The 13,680-nt window shown below is 38.7% G+C and overlaps 1 protein-coding gene across 1 annotated transcript in view; it reads left to right on the top strand.

Moving 5' to 3' along the window:
- Nucleotides 1-13,680, top strand: part of LOC118804408 (cytosolic carboxypeptidase 4) — a gene marked incomplete at its 3' end in the record, with an annotated part of 291,416 nt that overhangs the window by 77,981 nt on the left and 199,755 nt on the right. The window contains exons 4-6 of the mRNA XM_036564921.1: nt 3,505-3,651; nt 6,784-6,915; nt 10,009-10,105. Of these exons, the coding sequence (XP_036420814.1) occupies nt 3,505-3,651; nt 6,784-6,915; nt 10,009-10,105 (376 nt within the window). The remainder of the gene's footprint in view (nt 1-3,504; nt 3,652-6,783; nt 6,916-10,008; nt 10,106-13,680) is intronic.

Consider the following 13,680-nt stretch of genomic DNA (forward strand, 5'->3'; position numbering starts at 1 on the left):
CAGTTATTAAAGAAGTAAAAGCTACCGAGAGCAGATCCGTGCAGCCTGGATTAATCTGTATCTGAGGATTATAACAAAACAAATTTGGTGAAAATCGGTTGAATAGTAAGGAAGTTGTGGCTGATTTAATCCTGAGACTCATCGTCTCTCAATACAAGTGAATTTGTTCACAAGCGGATCTTGACCTCTCCAACATGGCGGACGTGCAGACTTATCGCCTCAGACAGAGAACAACAGACAACACAGCATCCAGGCATGTATATCTATGAGGCTAATGCAGGCCAATGCAGGCTAATGTAGCTAACAAGTACTGGAATGTAGGCTAATGGGCTAATATAGGCTAATATAGCTAACAATCAATGGAACATAGGCTAACGCAGGCTGGTGTAGGTTAATGTAGCTAACACATAAAAGGAAGTAGGCTACTGTAGGCAGGAAGTAAAGCCATGTTGTCTAATGTAGCTAACAACTGATGTAACAACAACTAATGTATGCTAACATATAGATTAATGTAGCTCACATGCCAAAAAGTGCTGATCAGACTTTTTGCATTCTGAGATGGCAGGAGGTTTGGAGAAGGGGTGAGACGTTCGGATGTAATCTGATTCGATTGTACAAAACCTTAATAAATATAAGTTAAAAGAATGTACGCTAATGTAGGCTAATTTGGCTAACAAGTCATTGACTGTAGGCTAATGTAGCGAATGAGTTATTAAATATGGGCTCCCTGCTGGAAATAAACCAGCACAGACCAGCAAACCTAGTCACCAGCAAAACCAACATATGTTATGTAACCAGATAAACCAGCACCAGACCAGCACGAAACCAGCGTAACGTACAGTACTTCGGCACTTTTCGCGTTTCAGTAGTTATTGCGGAAATAGCCAAAGTCATACACGATTTAATGATTGGTTGGACTCTGCAAAATCTGCCTAGCAACCAAGATGCATTTTGATTGGTCACATTTGGGCCAATACTTTTAAAGAAATAAGAATAAAGTGTCATCTGTGTAATCGGTTTGTCAGTATTCCGTAGTTTTATGAAATCTAATTACATAAAATTAGACATTAACTGATTATACTGATTATATAAGTGAGTTAATATAAACAGTATGTGCAGTGAATGAGGCTACCATGGAAAGAAGCCCAGTAAAGTGAGGCAGTGCTGTGAAGCTGCGCAGCTGAAAGGAGTCTGCTTAGATTAACAGCTCAGTACTGAACACACTGTGTTTCATGGTGATGATCCATTGTTTAATATTCGTTTTAGTGTTAAATGTGATGTTTAAACGTGCTAAAATGCATTTTAACTGGCTGTGAAAGTTTCCCCACCCGCCATTTTCGGGTCTTGCTGGGTGACGGTCACTATTTACATAGATTTGATGTCCAAACCCAGCTTAGATGGTCTTGCCAACCGATATGATGGAAAACAGGATATATGACAATGTCTCAGATGTATCATTCACGAATGTCAAGAAAGTGGTTTTTATTACACAGACAGGAAAAGTTGCAAGTGTACGGAACGCTGAAGTGTACGGAATACCGTGCTCTTATGTTAGACAGCTGGTCTAGCTAACTCATAAAGGAATGTAGGCTAATGTAGCTAAAAGTAGCAGAATGTACACTAAAGTGTGGAAACTTGTAGGCTATTGGAGCTAACAAGTGACTCAATGTAGACTAATTTAGGCTAATGTGGCTAACAAGTACATGGATGTAGGCTAATGCAGGCTAATGTAGCTAACAGGTCATTCAATGCAGGCTAATGTAGGGTAATGTAGATAACAAGTAATAAAATATAGCCTAATGTAGCTAATGAGAAATTGAATATAGGCTAATGTGGCTAAAGATATTGTAATGTAGGCTAATGCAGGCTAATGTAGCTAATGAGTAATTGAATATAGGCTACCCTGCTAGAATAAACAGCATAGAGAGAGAATAGACCAGCATGTCCGGTCAGTAGCAATATTATGGTTCTGAATACCTGCATGCTGGTCAATCAGCGTGACTGTGCTGGGTAACCAGATAAACCAGTACCAGACCAGCACTGGACCAGCATAAAACCAGCATAGACAGCTCATAAAGGAATGTATGCTAATGTAGCAAATGTGGAAGCTTAAATCCCAGCAATTAGCATCGTACAAAATGTGTTACTGAGTGCATGATTTGAGAAGTGTGATGAGTTAGCACCATGCTAATTGGTGGGGTATGAGCTTCCATTGCTTGTTAGCTACAGTGCAAAACTAAACAACTGAAATTTGAACTTCATATTCTGCCTAAAAACTTGCATTAAACAGAGATTAAAGCTAAATAAAATGTCAGGAATGGTTAAAATTGAATCTGCTGTTTTCATCAAAACGTCGCTCATGGTTTGTGGTGAGCTTTAGGACAATATCTGTTGTATATAACAAAATATAAATAAAGTGAAACTGAAGTGAATTGGGTACAGATAGTATTTTAACCTTTTCAACTCCTTGAGACCACCAGTGGTTCCAAAACGCACTTCGTCATATTCTTCATAACTTTCATATTTCATAAGCTACATTCTAAAGGTGGGGGTCGTATGAGAGCTGTAACTGTCTTCTTTCCAGTCAAATAGATGAATAATGTAATTTTAAACCCTTATAATAAAAGAAGCTGAACTCACAATTTTTTTTCTACTGAAATTTGACCCATTTTTTCCACAAATCTGGGCTATAAACTATAAACAGATGGCGTCTCTTCAGTGATCTGCTCTGTAAACATTATTTTTATAAAACAATACAAAGAGCGTCTAAGATTTTTAGCTTTCAGCAGTAAATTGTAAGTATATAGCAATATGTGTATGATCATAAAACACGTTCTGTTAATTTGAGGGAAATTTGTACAAAAAATAAATAAATAAAATAAAAATTTACATTTATTTCATGCAGTTGCTTTACGATTTGGTCATGCAAACCAAAATATACCCTGGTGAATAAGAGGTTAATGTCGTGCAAAGTGAAACTGAAATCATAAATAGTGTCAATAAATTAGCATTCAATAAATTCAGCCCATAAATGTTTATGAATATGCAACACAAACGACAGCTGTTCTAGTGCAAACGTCAGCTGTTTAAAACACAGTGCATTTCATTATCTCCTCTGCATTCATGACAGGGATTTAAATATCAATGACTGAATGACTGAATGCGCTTGTACGGGAGGAGTGACATGATACTAATCCTCTAATCTGAAATTAATTTACCATAAAGTAATTAGTCGGAGTTATTCGCCCGCCTCCAGCATCGGCCTCGCTCTAATCACGAAGTTCTCCCTCTGCTGAAACTTTGAAAACGCCAGAAGAAAGCAGAAAATAAGCCGGGACGTCATTACCGTGGCGGATTATTAAAAAGCAGCACCTGTGGCGGAGATGACAGGGCCTTTTTGGCGTTGGGCTGGATCTTATTAAACCCAGATTTTTCCCAATTTCTGAGAAAATGATTATGACCGATGATTGTGGTTGTTTTTCTTCTCTGCTCTGGCTGCTTCAGGCACAGACAGACGGATCCACTACATGATCTCTAAAGGGGGCAGTGAGGCTCTCCTGATGGCGCTGGTGAACACGGCCAGATCCTACAGCCCGAACTACACACTCCTGCTGCCCATACTGCACCTGCTCGCCAAAGTGGGCCACAGAGGTGAGACATGGAGAGGAGAGGTAGAAAAACGAAGCAGAGAGGGGAGGAAGGTCAGCTGCTGCTTTGGTCATGATCCCACCCTGATCTGGGGTCAGTCTTATGAACCACCTTCAACTTAGACAGGGTTCCTGATCAGTTTTCAGCTTCATAAAACCTAACAAACGCTTTATGTCAGGGATTAACAACTTTCTCTGTTAACCCAGGTGTAGATAATCACACGGTGATTAATCCTTATGCAGGAGTACATGAAAGTATGATCACATCACGAGCAGCCAATCACGTGGAACATAGTGGGAATAATTTATTGAGTAACTACTGTGAATTATGGCAGACAGAGCAGAGACTAATCGTAGGTGCTGAATAATTCATAGTAGATACTGAATAATTTGTAGTATGTACTGAATAATTCACAGAAAATACTGAATAATTTGTAGTATATACTGAATAATTCATAGTAGATTCTAAATAATTTATTGTATATACTGAATAATTCTTAGTGTATAGTGAATAATTTGTAGTAGATACTGAGTAATCAGTAGTATGTACTGAGTAATTCATAGTAGATACTGAATAATTTGTAGTATCTACTGAATAATTCGTAGTAGATACTGAACAATTTGTAGTGTGCACTGAATAATTCATAGTAGATACCAAATAATTTATTGTATATATTGAATAATTTGTAGTAGATATTGAATAGTTTGTAGTAGACACTGAGTAATCCGTAGTATGTACTGAGTAATTTATAGTAGCTACAGAATTATTCATAGTAGATACTGAATAATTCATAATGAATACAGAATAATTCGTAGTGGATACTGTATAATTTGTAGGAAGTATTGAATAATTCATAGTTACTCGACAGTATTTACTGAATAATTCATAGAGTATACTGAATGATTCATAGTATTTACTAGGTAATTCATAATCGATACTGAATATTTCATAGTGAATTAATTCATAGTAGATACTGAAGAATTCATAGTTACTCAGCAGTATTTACTGAATAATCTATAGTAGATGCTTAAGATTTTGTAGTAGTTACAGAATATTAGATACAGAAATACTTCATAGTAGTTAGTGAATGATTCATAGCAGAGACGGAATAATTTTTAGATGCAGTTACTGAATATTAAGCCTGAAGCCTTAAATAATAAATCTAAAGTTTAGAGTTTTCTGCGACTGATCTATCAAAAGTAAACATGTTAGAAGAGTCTGCCGACCTGAAACAGCAGGAATCCCAGCTGCAGAATTTACAGACCAGCTTTATTCCACAGTACAGAGAGAAATAGAGAGAGAAATGAGCGAATGAGTGATGATTTGTAGATGAAGAATAAGCAGAGAGTAATACACCCTGCTGGTGTGTGTGTGTGTGTGTGTATGTGTGTGTGTGTATGTGTTAGATATGCCTGAGGAAGCAGAAACACCACATCAATTCACCAAACACACGTGCTGGGAAAATCTAGACCTTTGTACGTACTGTACTCCTCCTGATTGTCTGCCCACTTACCTCTAACTAGCTGAAAATGAAATCCATTCATTTGAACAGCAGCGTTCTGCTCAGCAGGCAGCTCAATAAAACCCGCGGAGAGCTGCGACTGCAGCGCTGCCAGGATCAGTAATACAACACCAGGCAAAGTCACAACTCCATTGCCAAGTGCAGACAGTATTACAGTGGACAGGGCCGCTTTACTGAGAGGTCAGGAGAAAGGCCTCAGGCCCCTGAGGTCAGACGTCATGATCTAAGCATTCTTCGCATGTCCAGTGTTTAGTAACGCCACGGCGCTCAGACTCTCGGGTAACTTAAGACGTGAGAGTGATTCCTGGGATTCCCTTCTGTCCTTGAGCCCAAGCAGGAGGAGCTGAAGGACAAAAATCTGATCATCTGCCAGTTACGCTCCCCGAGTTAAACTGTCCACTTTATCAGAAACCCCTCCTTTGTAGCTCCTCCTTGCTGGTGTACAGTTAGAAACTGCGGCTCATGTGTTGGTGCACAGTTTGTGTTAGCCATCCTCTAGTCCTTCATCTTTGGTCAGTCTCTGACCACAGAGCTGCTCTCTGGACATTTTTGGGTGGTGGACCACTCTCAGCCTAGCAGTGACACTGGGCTGCAGTCTGTAACTGTAAACCAGCATAGTAGAGACATACGGTTGATGTTTCTAATAAAGTGGCCAGTTAGGGGAAGCACTAAATAGGTGTTTCTAATGGCCAGTTAGTGGAAGCACTAGGTTGGTGTTTCTAATAAAGTGGCCAGTTAGTGGAAGCACAAGGTTGGTGTTTCTAATAAAGTGTCCACAAGGTTGGTGTTTCTAATAAAGTGGCCAGTTAGTGGAAGTACAAGGTAGGTGTTTACAGTAAAGCGGCCATTTAGTGGAAGTACAAGGTAAGTGTTTACAGTAAAGTGGCCAGTTAGTGGAAGTAGAAGCTAGGTGTTTCTAATAAAGTGGCCATTTAGTGGACGTACAAGGTAGGTGTCTCTAAGAAGTGACCAGTTAGTGGAAGTACAAGCTAGGTGTTTCTAATAAAGTGGCCATTTAGTGGACGTACAAGGTAGGTGTCTCTAAGAAGTGACCAGTTAGTGGAAGTACAAGCTAGGTGTTTCTAATAAAGTGGCCAGTTAGCGGAAGCACAAAGTAGGTGTTTCTAATAAAGTGGCCAGTGTTGGAAGTACAAGCTAGGTGTTTCTAATAAAGTGGCCAGTGTTGGAAGTACAAGCTAGGTGTTTCTAATAAAGTGGCCAGTGTTGGCAGTACAAGCTAGGTGTTTCTAATAAAGTGGCCATTTAGTGGACGTACAAGGTAGGTGTCTCTAAGAAGTGACCAGTTAGTGGAAGTACAAGCTAGGTGTTTCTAATAAAGTGGCCATTTAGTGGACGTACAAGGTAGGTGTCTCTAAGAAGTGACCAGTTAGTGGAAGTACAAGCTAGGTGTTTCTAATAAAGTGGCCAGTTAGCGGAAGCACAAAGTAGGTGTTTCTAATAAAGTGGCCAGTGTTGGAAGTACAAGCTAGGTGTTTCTAATAAAGTGGCCAGTGTTGGCAGTACCAGCTAGGTGTTTCTAATAAAGTGGCCACTGAATGGAAGCCCTGTATAAAGCAGTACTAATTAATTTGCTGTGTTCTTCTGTCTCTCAGACCGGAAGATTGGCGTGAAGGCAGAAAAGGCTGATGCGGTTTTGGTTACGCTCGGACTTCTACGCCACAACGTGAAGAACTCCAGAAGAGCTGCTGCCTGTCTGTGGGTCATCAGGGTCTACTGCTCCTCCGGTGAGTCTGCGATGATCTGCTGATTCGAGGTTTGTTGTTTCTGTGTTCTTTTCACCTCTGTGGTTATTTAGACTCTCTAGAGGAAAATGACTGACTTATATGTGGAACATGTCACCTCTCTTCCCCAAAATAGGAGGTCAAGTTCAAGTTCAGTGGCAAAACAAGTCTGAGTGATACTGACACACAGTAATTAACACCTACAGTATTGAGTTCACCCTTACTGTGCTGAGTTAAGACCTGCAAATGAAACACTATGAGTGAACCTGGTACTGTAGGAATTAACTACTGTATGTCGGAATCACTGAGACTTTTTTCACTGCAGGACTGAATTCAGCACTGTGGGAATTTTTATCAACATTAGGGTTTTTTCTTTGCATTTAGCATTCAAGGTTATTCCACATTATGATTACAAATAAACACTCTTAAAAAGATGGTTCTTTAAGGGTTCTTTAGTAAAGACAATGGTTTTATCCAGAACTATGAACACTCAGAGAACCCTTTGTATGCTTAAATGGTTCTTTGCATGGTGAAATGGTTCTTCAGATTGCTGGAGAATGTGTTATCTATGGTTCTATACAGAATCCTTTTGGTACTATTTTTTAACCCTTTAGCCCTGTATAGAACCATATACAACACATTCTCCATTTCACCATGCAAAGTATCATTTAATCATGCAAATGGTTTTTCTCATTTTTCTATATAAAGAACCTTTTTTAAAGAGTGTAGTTAAGCAGGTTTGAATAAATGTTATTTATTAAGTAAGTGTATATGCTGTTGGTCGTCATCTTATATTGTCAGAGCAACGTTATCTTTGAATTTTTAGCATATTTCTCCACATTTACCATTTTTACTGTAAAAGAAACTTTTAATTGAATTTATTTTCACATTAATTAAAATGCATAATTAAATTTGTTTAATTTAATTTTACATGCGGTTACAAACTAAGACACACAAAGTAAACAATGAGAGGTCTCTATCTCCCCACATATACATTCAAAACTTCATTTTTTAAAAGATCTTTATTCACAGATGTGAGAAATGTACCATAGATTTAAATACAATCTCAGTTTTATCATGCTAAAATTTTTGCTGTTCTATTTTGTGGTCAAAAACTAATTTGCCGGTGTTTGACGCTTAACATATTGATTTTGATGTATTTTTCAGCTCATTTGGCTCAAACAATGTGGATTTGTATTGAATAAATTAGGTATGCATCAGTACCAATACTAGTATCGGGTATCGGTCTGATTCTTTGCTTATCTATTCTATTCATAAAAATTCACTGATACCAACATTCTGATACTGTGTGACGTAAGCTGAGAATAGCTGCCACACTAATGAACAAACGCCGTAAAGGAGGCTCTGCTCACACAGTGAAGTGTTACTGACTCTGTGACAGTCGGACACAAAGTCACTGGTCACTTCAAATGTTCTGCCTTGGCAGATTCCTGCCTGGAATACACTGTGTGATTTTAGCCCATTTATAAACACACACAGTCACAAACACAACCTCTCCCCCAGTACAGGTGGAGACTCGTAGGTCAGCTAAACGGAGGCGAAAAAGTTTGCTACCAAAGTCCACATCCACTGACTTTACTCTGTTTACATTTCTGTTTCAATTACAATTAAACATTAATACCGTGATTTATTAATGAAAAATAGTCTGTAGAGAGACTGTACTGCCCTACCGTGTACATTATCACCTGCTTATAGCTTCATTGCGCAGTGTTAGCAGCGCTGCTCAGATGTGATTCCTGCTGTCGTTGTGCTGCTGCTGAAAGAGACAAATGAGGATCAAAACTATGAAAGCTACTTTACTTACATCTGCACAGAAGAGCTTTTCTGACCCGCTCTTCTCCACTGCAGCGCTACTCGATCAGATAATTTGGCTTGTTTCAAGCTTATCACTTAAAACAAACACAGAATTTCTCAAAAGAAGGTAAACAATCTTATAATAAGTTTACCACAATCTGAAATATTAGGAAATAATGAGAAATTTTAGGTATATTAACTTGATTTAAGACAATTCGCTTGCCAACATACCATTTTTTTTCCATGTGCCAGTTTGTAGTGAAATATTTTCCAGTTCTCACTGTCATATCAGCATTATTGACCCCCCATATTCACCCTCAGTTTGCGTATAAAGCAACAGAACATCTTTTTTAAGAATGTGGATTATAATTATTTCACTTTTAAAGGTCCATCGCACTCATTTACAGCTACTTTATTCTAAGTAGGTTACTCAGTAAGGTATTGGATCAGAGAGTACTAAAATATGTACTCGTACTCGGTCTGAACAAAATGCATCACTAGAATTAATTGTGTTTTTATCGATTTGCCCTGGTCTGTTACTGTTCACCCTGTAGGTTGTAACGTTTGCACTCAAGCTGCTTTCGAACGAATTGTTCACAAACGGGAGGTGGATAAAAGAAAGTTTTGTTTTCCTTTGATGCAGAAATGTATAAAAATATTAATCTTGCTTAAATACTTTCAAATGATGTAGCGAAAAAACAAAAAATAATAAAATGTTCTAGGTTGTGTCCCCTTATCCACATTGTTCATATTCAGACAGACGCTTGCCCGCCGTCTCCATTCGCACCGCAGCTCAGACTTTGATTTGTTATCAGTGTTTATTTTTACCAGCGAATGAGAGATAACCGCATTGCTTTAAAATGGGAATCTGTATTTTTCTTTATTTGGATTCATTTCGGCTGTGTTTGTTTTGCTGATTTGTAACTCTGTGCCGTTGTGTTTGTATTCCAGGCTCTGTTTTTCCTCTTACTAACGCTCCCCTCACTTATCAGCAGAAACGGCGTCCAAAAGTTTCCCTTTTTTACTTATCATAAAAGCTGAAATCAATCCGCCGCTGAAATGTGATGAGCCTCACTGTCAGTTTTTATGTTGCTATATAAATAGCAGAAATATCATGTGTGTGCGTGTGTCTTGTTTACGTCGGCCGGTTTGGATATCTGTAGGCTGTGTGAATCCCCCCGGAGGCTGGCACAGGCACAGGCTCTGCTGTGACTGCAGTACTGCATATGAATGTACAGTAATTATGCTAACTGTCATATATGTCTGGGTTTTTTTGTGCAGTTTCCACGGCAACTCTGCTGGGTCAGAACCGAGCGCTTGATGTTGTGTTCAACCTGATCATCCCACCCACTGCAGCGCAAAACACACGCACAGTCAAGTGAGTATATAATAAACAATATAGCGAGCATCACACACCAGTGTCATCGCCAGAACCTCACTGGGCGGGGGGCTGGTTAAAGTTTGGGGGGGGGCAGCTAGGAAGCAGTATGCCCCAGACTCATTGCTATTGTGAGAATAACATTTAATTACTAGTCATGAAAAAAAAATCGAGCAGGAGATGAAGCTGGATGCAAGTGCAAGTTGGTTTTATTACAGTCCATGGCAAAGACAGGAGCAATATGCAGGAAAAACAAGCGCACAAGAAAAACAAACAAGTGATGAAACAGAACTACGAGGTTAAAACTAAAACAACAGCATAACAACAAAACTACAACTAATCAATGAACAACCCAGAACAAACACACACATTCACATTTGATGCCAGACTGAAACAAAGGGTATATATACACACTCTGAGAACACGAACAAGAAACACCTGGGAGTGGTTACTGGGAGGATCTAAACACACGACACAAGTGAGGGGTGTGACAAGGGCGGAGCTGCAAACCAAAACAAACAAAGGCACATGGCAGTTGTAAACATAAGCACATGGCAGAGTAATACAGGGAAGGCTAAAACAGAGAAAGACAAGGACAGAGCAAGACAGGACATCATAATAATAATAATAATAATAATAATAATACATTTTATTTATATAGCACACTTTCTTGAGAGCATCAACTGAAGAAGGCACTTTACAGAAAACAAACAATCATATAAACACATCAAATTACTTTACTTTTTGCAGAAAATAATCTCCTAACCTCTTTAACTCCTTGGAAAACACACCTAGTCATATTCTTTACTTCATAACTTTCATATTTCATAAGCTACATTCTAAAGGTGGGGGTCGTATGAGAGCTGTAACTGTCTTCTTTCCAGTCAAATAGATGAGTGATGTAGTTTTAAAATTTTATATTAAAAGAAGCTGAACTCATTTTTTTGTCTACTGAAAGTCGACCCATTTTTCCACAAATCTGAGCTATAAACTATAAACAGACGGCGTCTCTTCAGTGATCTGCTCTGTAAACATTATTTTTATAAAATAATACAAAGAGCGTCTCAGATTTTTGGCTTTCAGCAGTAAATTGTAAGCATATAGCGATATGTGTGATCATAAAACACGTTCTGTTAATTTGAGGGGAGCTTTTACAAAAAGAACAGTTATTTCATGCAGTTACTGAATAATTTGCCTTATGATTTGGGCATGTAAATTCAGATGGAAAAACCGAAATATACCCACGAGCATAAGAGGCTAAACTGGCCTGTCCATCTCGCTGCCTTTAAACAAGACCGCCAGTTCTGACGATTAACATTATGAACAGAAAACCCAGTAACTAGTCAGTATAAACAGTTCAAAACAGCCGGCTTTGTGAATAAAATGTATGCCTGTTCTGTTTAGTTGAGCTTGAGAGTCTCTCTTCTTTATACTTTGTATTTCTTTATGCATCAATTTCATGTTACTGTGATGAGAGGCTTCGACAGGTTGCACTTCCAGTGATATAATTTTATTTATATAGCACACTTTTATGACCGCATCAACTCAAGAAGGCACTTTACAGAAAACAAAACAAAATAAATTCATATAAACACATCAGATTACTTTACTTATTGCTTCCTGCATAAAATACAATCATAACACTGCTTCTAAATGAAGCTGGGCCCACACTACACACACTTTAGCCTGACTTTAACCCCACTTTGCCTCTTCCAACACTTTTCACAAGCTGAAGTGATTATCCAGGTCAGGAACTCGACCAGAATCAATAGACAGATCAATTACACATATTTGTTAGTGTAAGAAGAGAAACGAGTCAATCTTTAGTCCTCTGATTAGGCTTTAGAGTGATAAGGGGCCCTGATTTTCATATAATGTTGGGCAGTTCTATGGTGTGAGATCTTCTGCGATGTAAAGGTGAACTGCAGAGACAGAGGAGCCACTTGATGAACTGAGGCTAATCAGAGCCTTTATTACTGTTATAATGTGTGGATTCAGACAATACACTGCAAAAAATAGAATCTTGACAAGTAAAATTATCTTAAACCTAGTCGAAAAATCTAATAATTCAGTCTCGCTTTATTTGGATAGTCCACTATAGATTATCTACAGATGTTCAAATTGTTAATAAACTGTCTGTTGAAACTCAGTTAATTCTAAACAGTGGTGGGATTAGGGATTTGGACCAGGCCTAGGGCTAGGACCAGGGCAGGGGTTGGGTTTAGGTTTTGGTTGAGGTTAAGGTTAAAGTTAGGATTAGAGCCGGTCAAAGACAATTATGGTCAATTTAGTAGATATTTAGTTGAATGTAACTTAAAAGTAAATCAAGTATCTAAAGTGGACTATCCAAATGAAGTGTTACCAATAATTCTCCTGTTGTAAGCTTGTTTTAAGATTATTTAACTTATTTTCAAACATTTTTAACTTGTTTTAAGTAATTTTATCAAGAAAATTGTCTCAGAATATTGGCAGATAATTTTGCTTGATGTAAGAAATTAGCTTAAAACCAGCTAAATGATCTGCCAGTACAGTGAGATAATTTTACTTAATAAAATGACTTAAAACAAGTAAAAAATGTCTAAAAATAAGCTAAATAATCTTATAATATGTGCACAACCATCTCAAAATAAGAAATATTAGATATATCAACTAGAATTAAGATAATTTCACTTGACAAGATACTATTTTTTGCAGTGCAAGAGTCCAAAGGTGTTTTGCTGCGTCTCGCGGCGACGCTGCTCGCTTATTTCCGGTACCGCCATCTGTTTTCACACATGCTCAGACTGAGAAATACGAAAGAAATCAGAGTAAGAGCTTACATGCACTGAGAAATCTGATTACTGAGCTAAAATCCATACTCTTTATTGGATTTCTAGACCTTTCTCCGATCTAAGAAATCAGAATGTGCTGTTTACATGACCGTTTGGATAATCAGATAACTGCAGAAATCCAATTATGATCAGATTAATGAGTGCGTGTAAACACACACATTATGAACAGCTAATGCTGTTTAAAAAAACACAGAAACTAGTCAGTATAAACAGTTCAAAACAGCCGGCTTTATGAGTAAAATGAAAGTCTGGTCTGTTTAGTTGAGGTCAAAAGTCTCTTTTTTTTCTTTTCACATTTTTTACCCAATTTTCTCCCCATTTTAGTCGTCTCCGATTCCACCCGCTAGTTAGGACTCCCCAGATCACACAATACTATCAACGCTAGGAGGGTGAAGGCTAACACAGGCTTCCTTCGAGACCTGTGAAGATTCACCACATCTTTTCGAGCTGCCGCTCACGCAACGTCACTGGACAGCCGAACGCGCTCGGAGGAAAGCGCCAACCGCCAGATCTGTTACGTCAGCTAACAGACGCCTGCGCTGACTAGCATCACTTTGAGTGATGGGGGAGAAAGGGGGGGCCATCCTACCCACCCAGAGAGAGCGAGGCCAATTGTGCTCTCTCGGACTCCCGGCTACGGACGGCTGTAGCATCCCCAGGGATCACACTTGCAATCTCCTGATGAGGGCCAACGCTTAGGCGCTTGCGCCACTCGGGAGCCCGAGAGTCTCTTTTCTTTACACT

The sequence above is a fragment of the Colossoma macropomum genome, unplaced genomic scaffold (genome assembly GCF_904425465.1).
Source record: "Colossoma macropomum unplaced genomic scaffold, Colossoma_macropomum, whole genome shotgun sequence".
Taxonomy (NCBI): domain Eukaryota; kingdom Metazoa; phylum Chordata; class Actinopteri; order Characiformes; family Serrasalmidae; genus Colossoma; species Colossoma macropomum.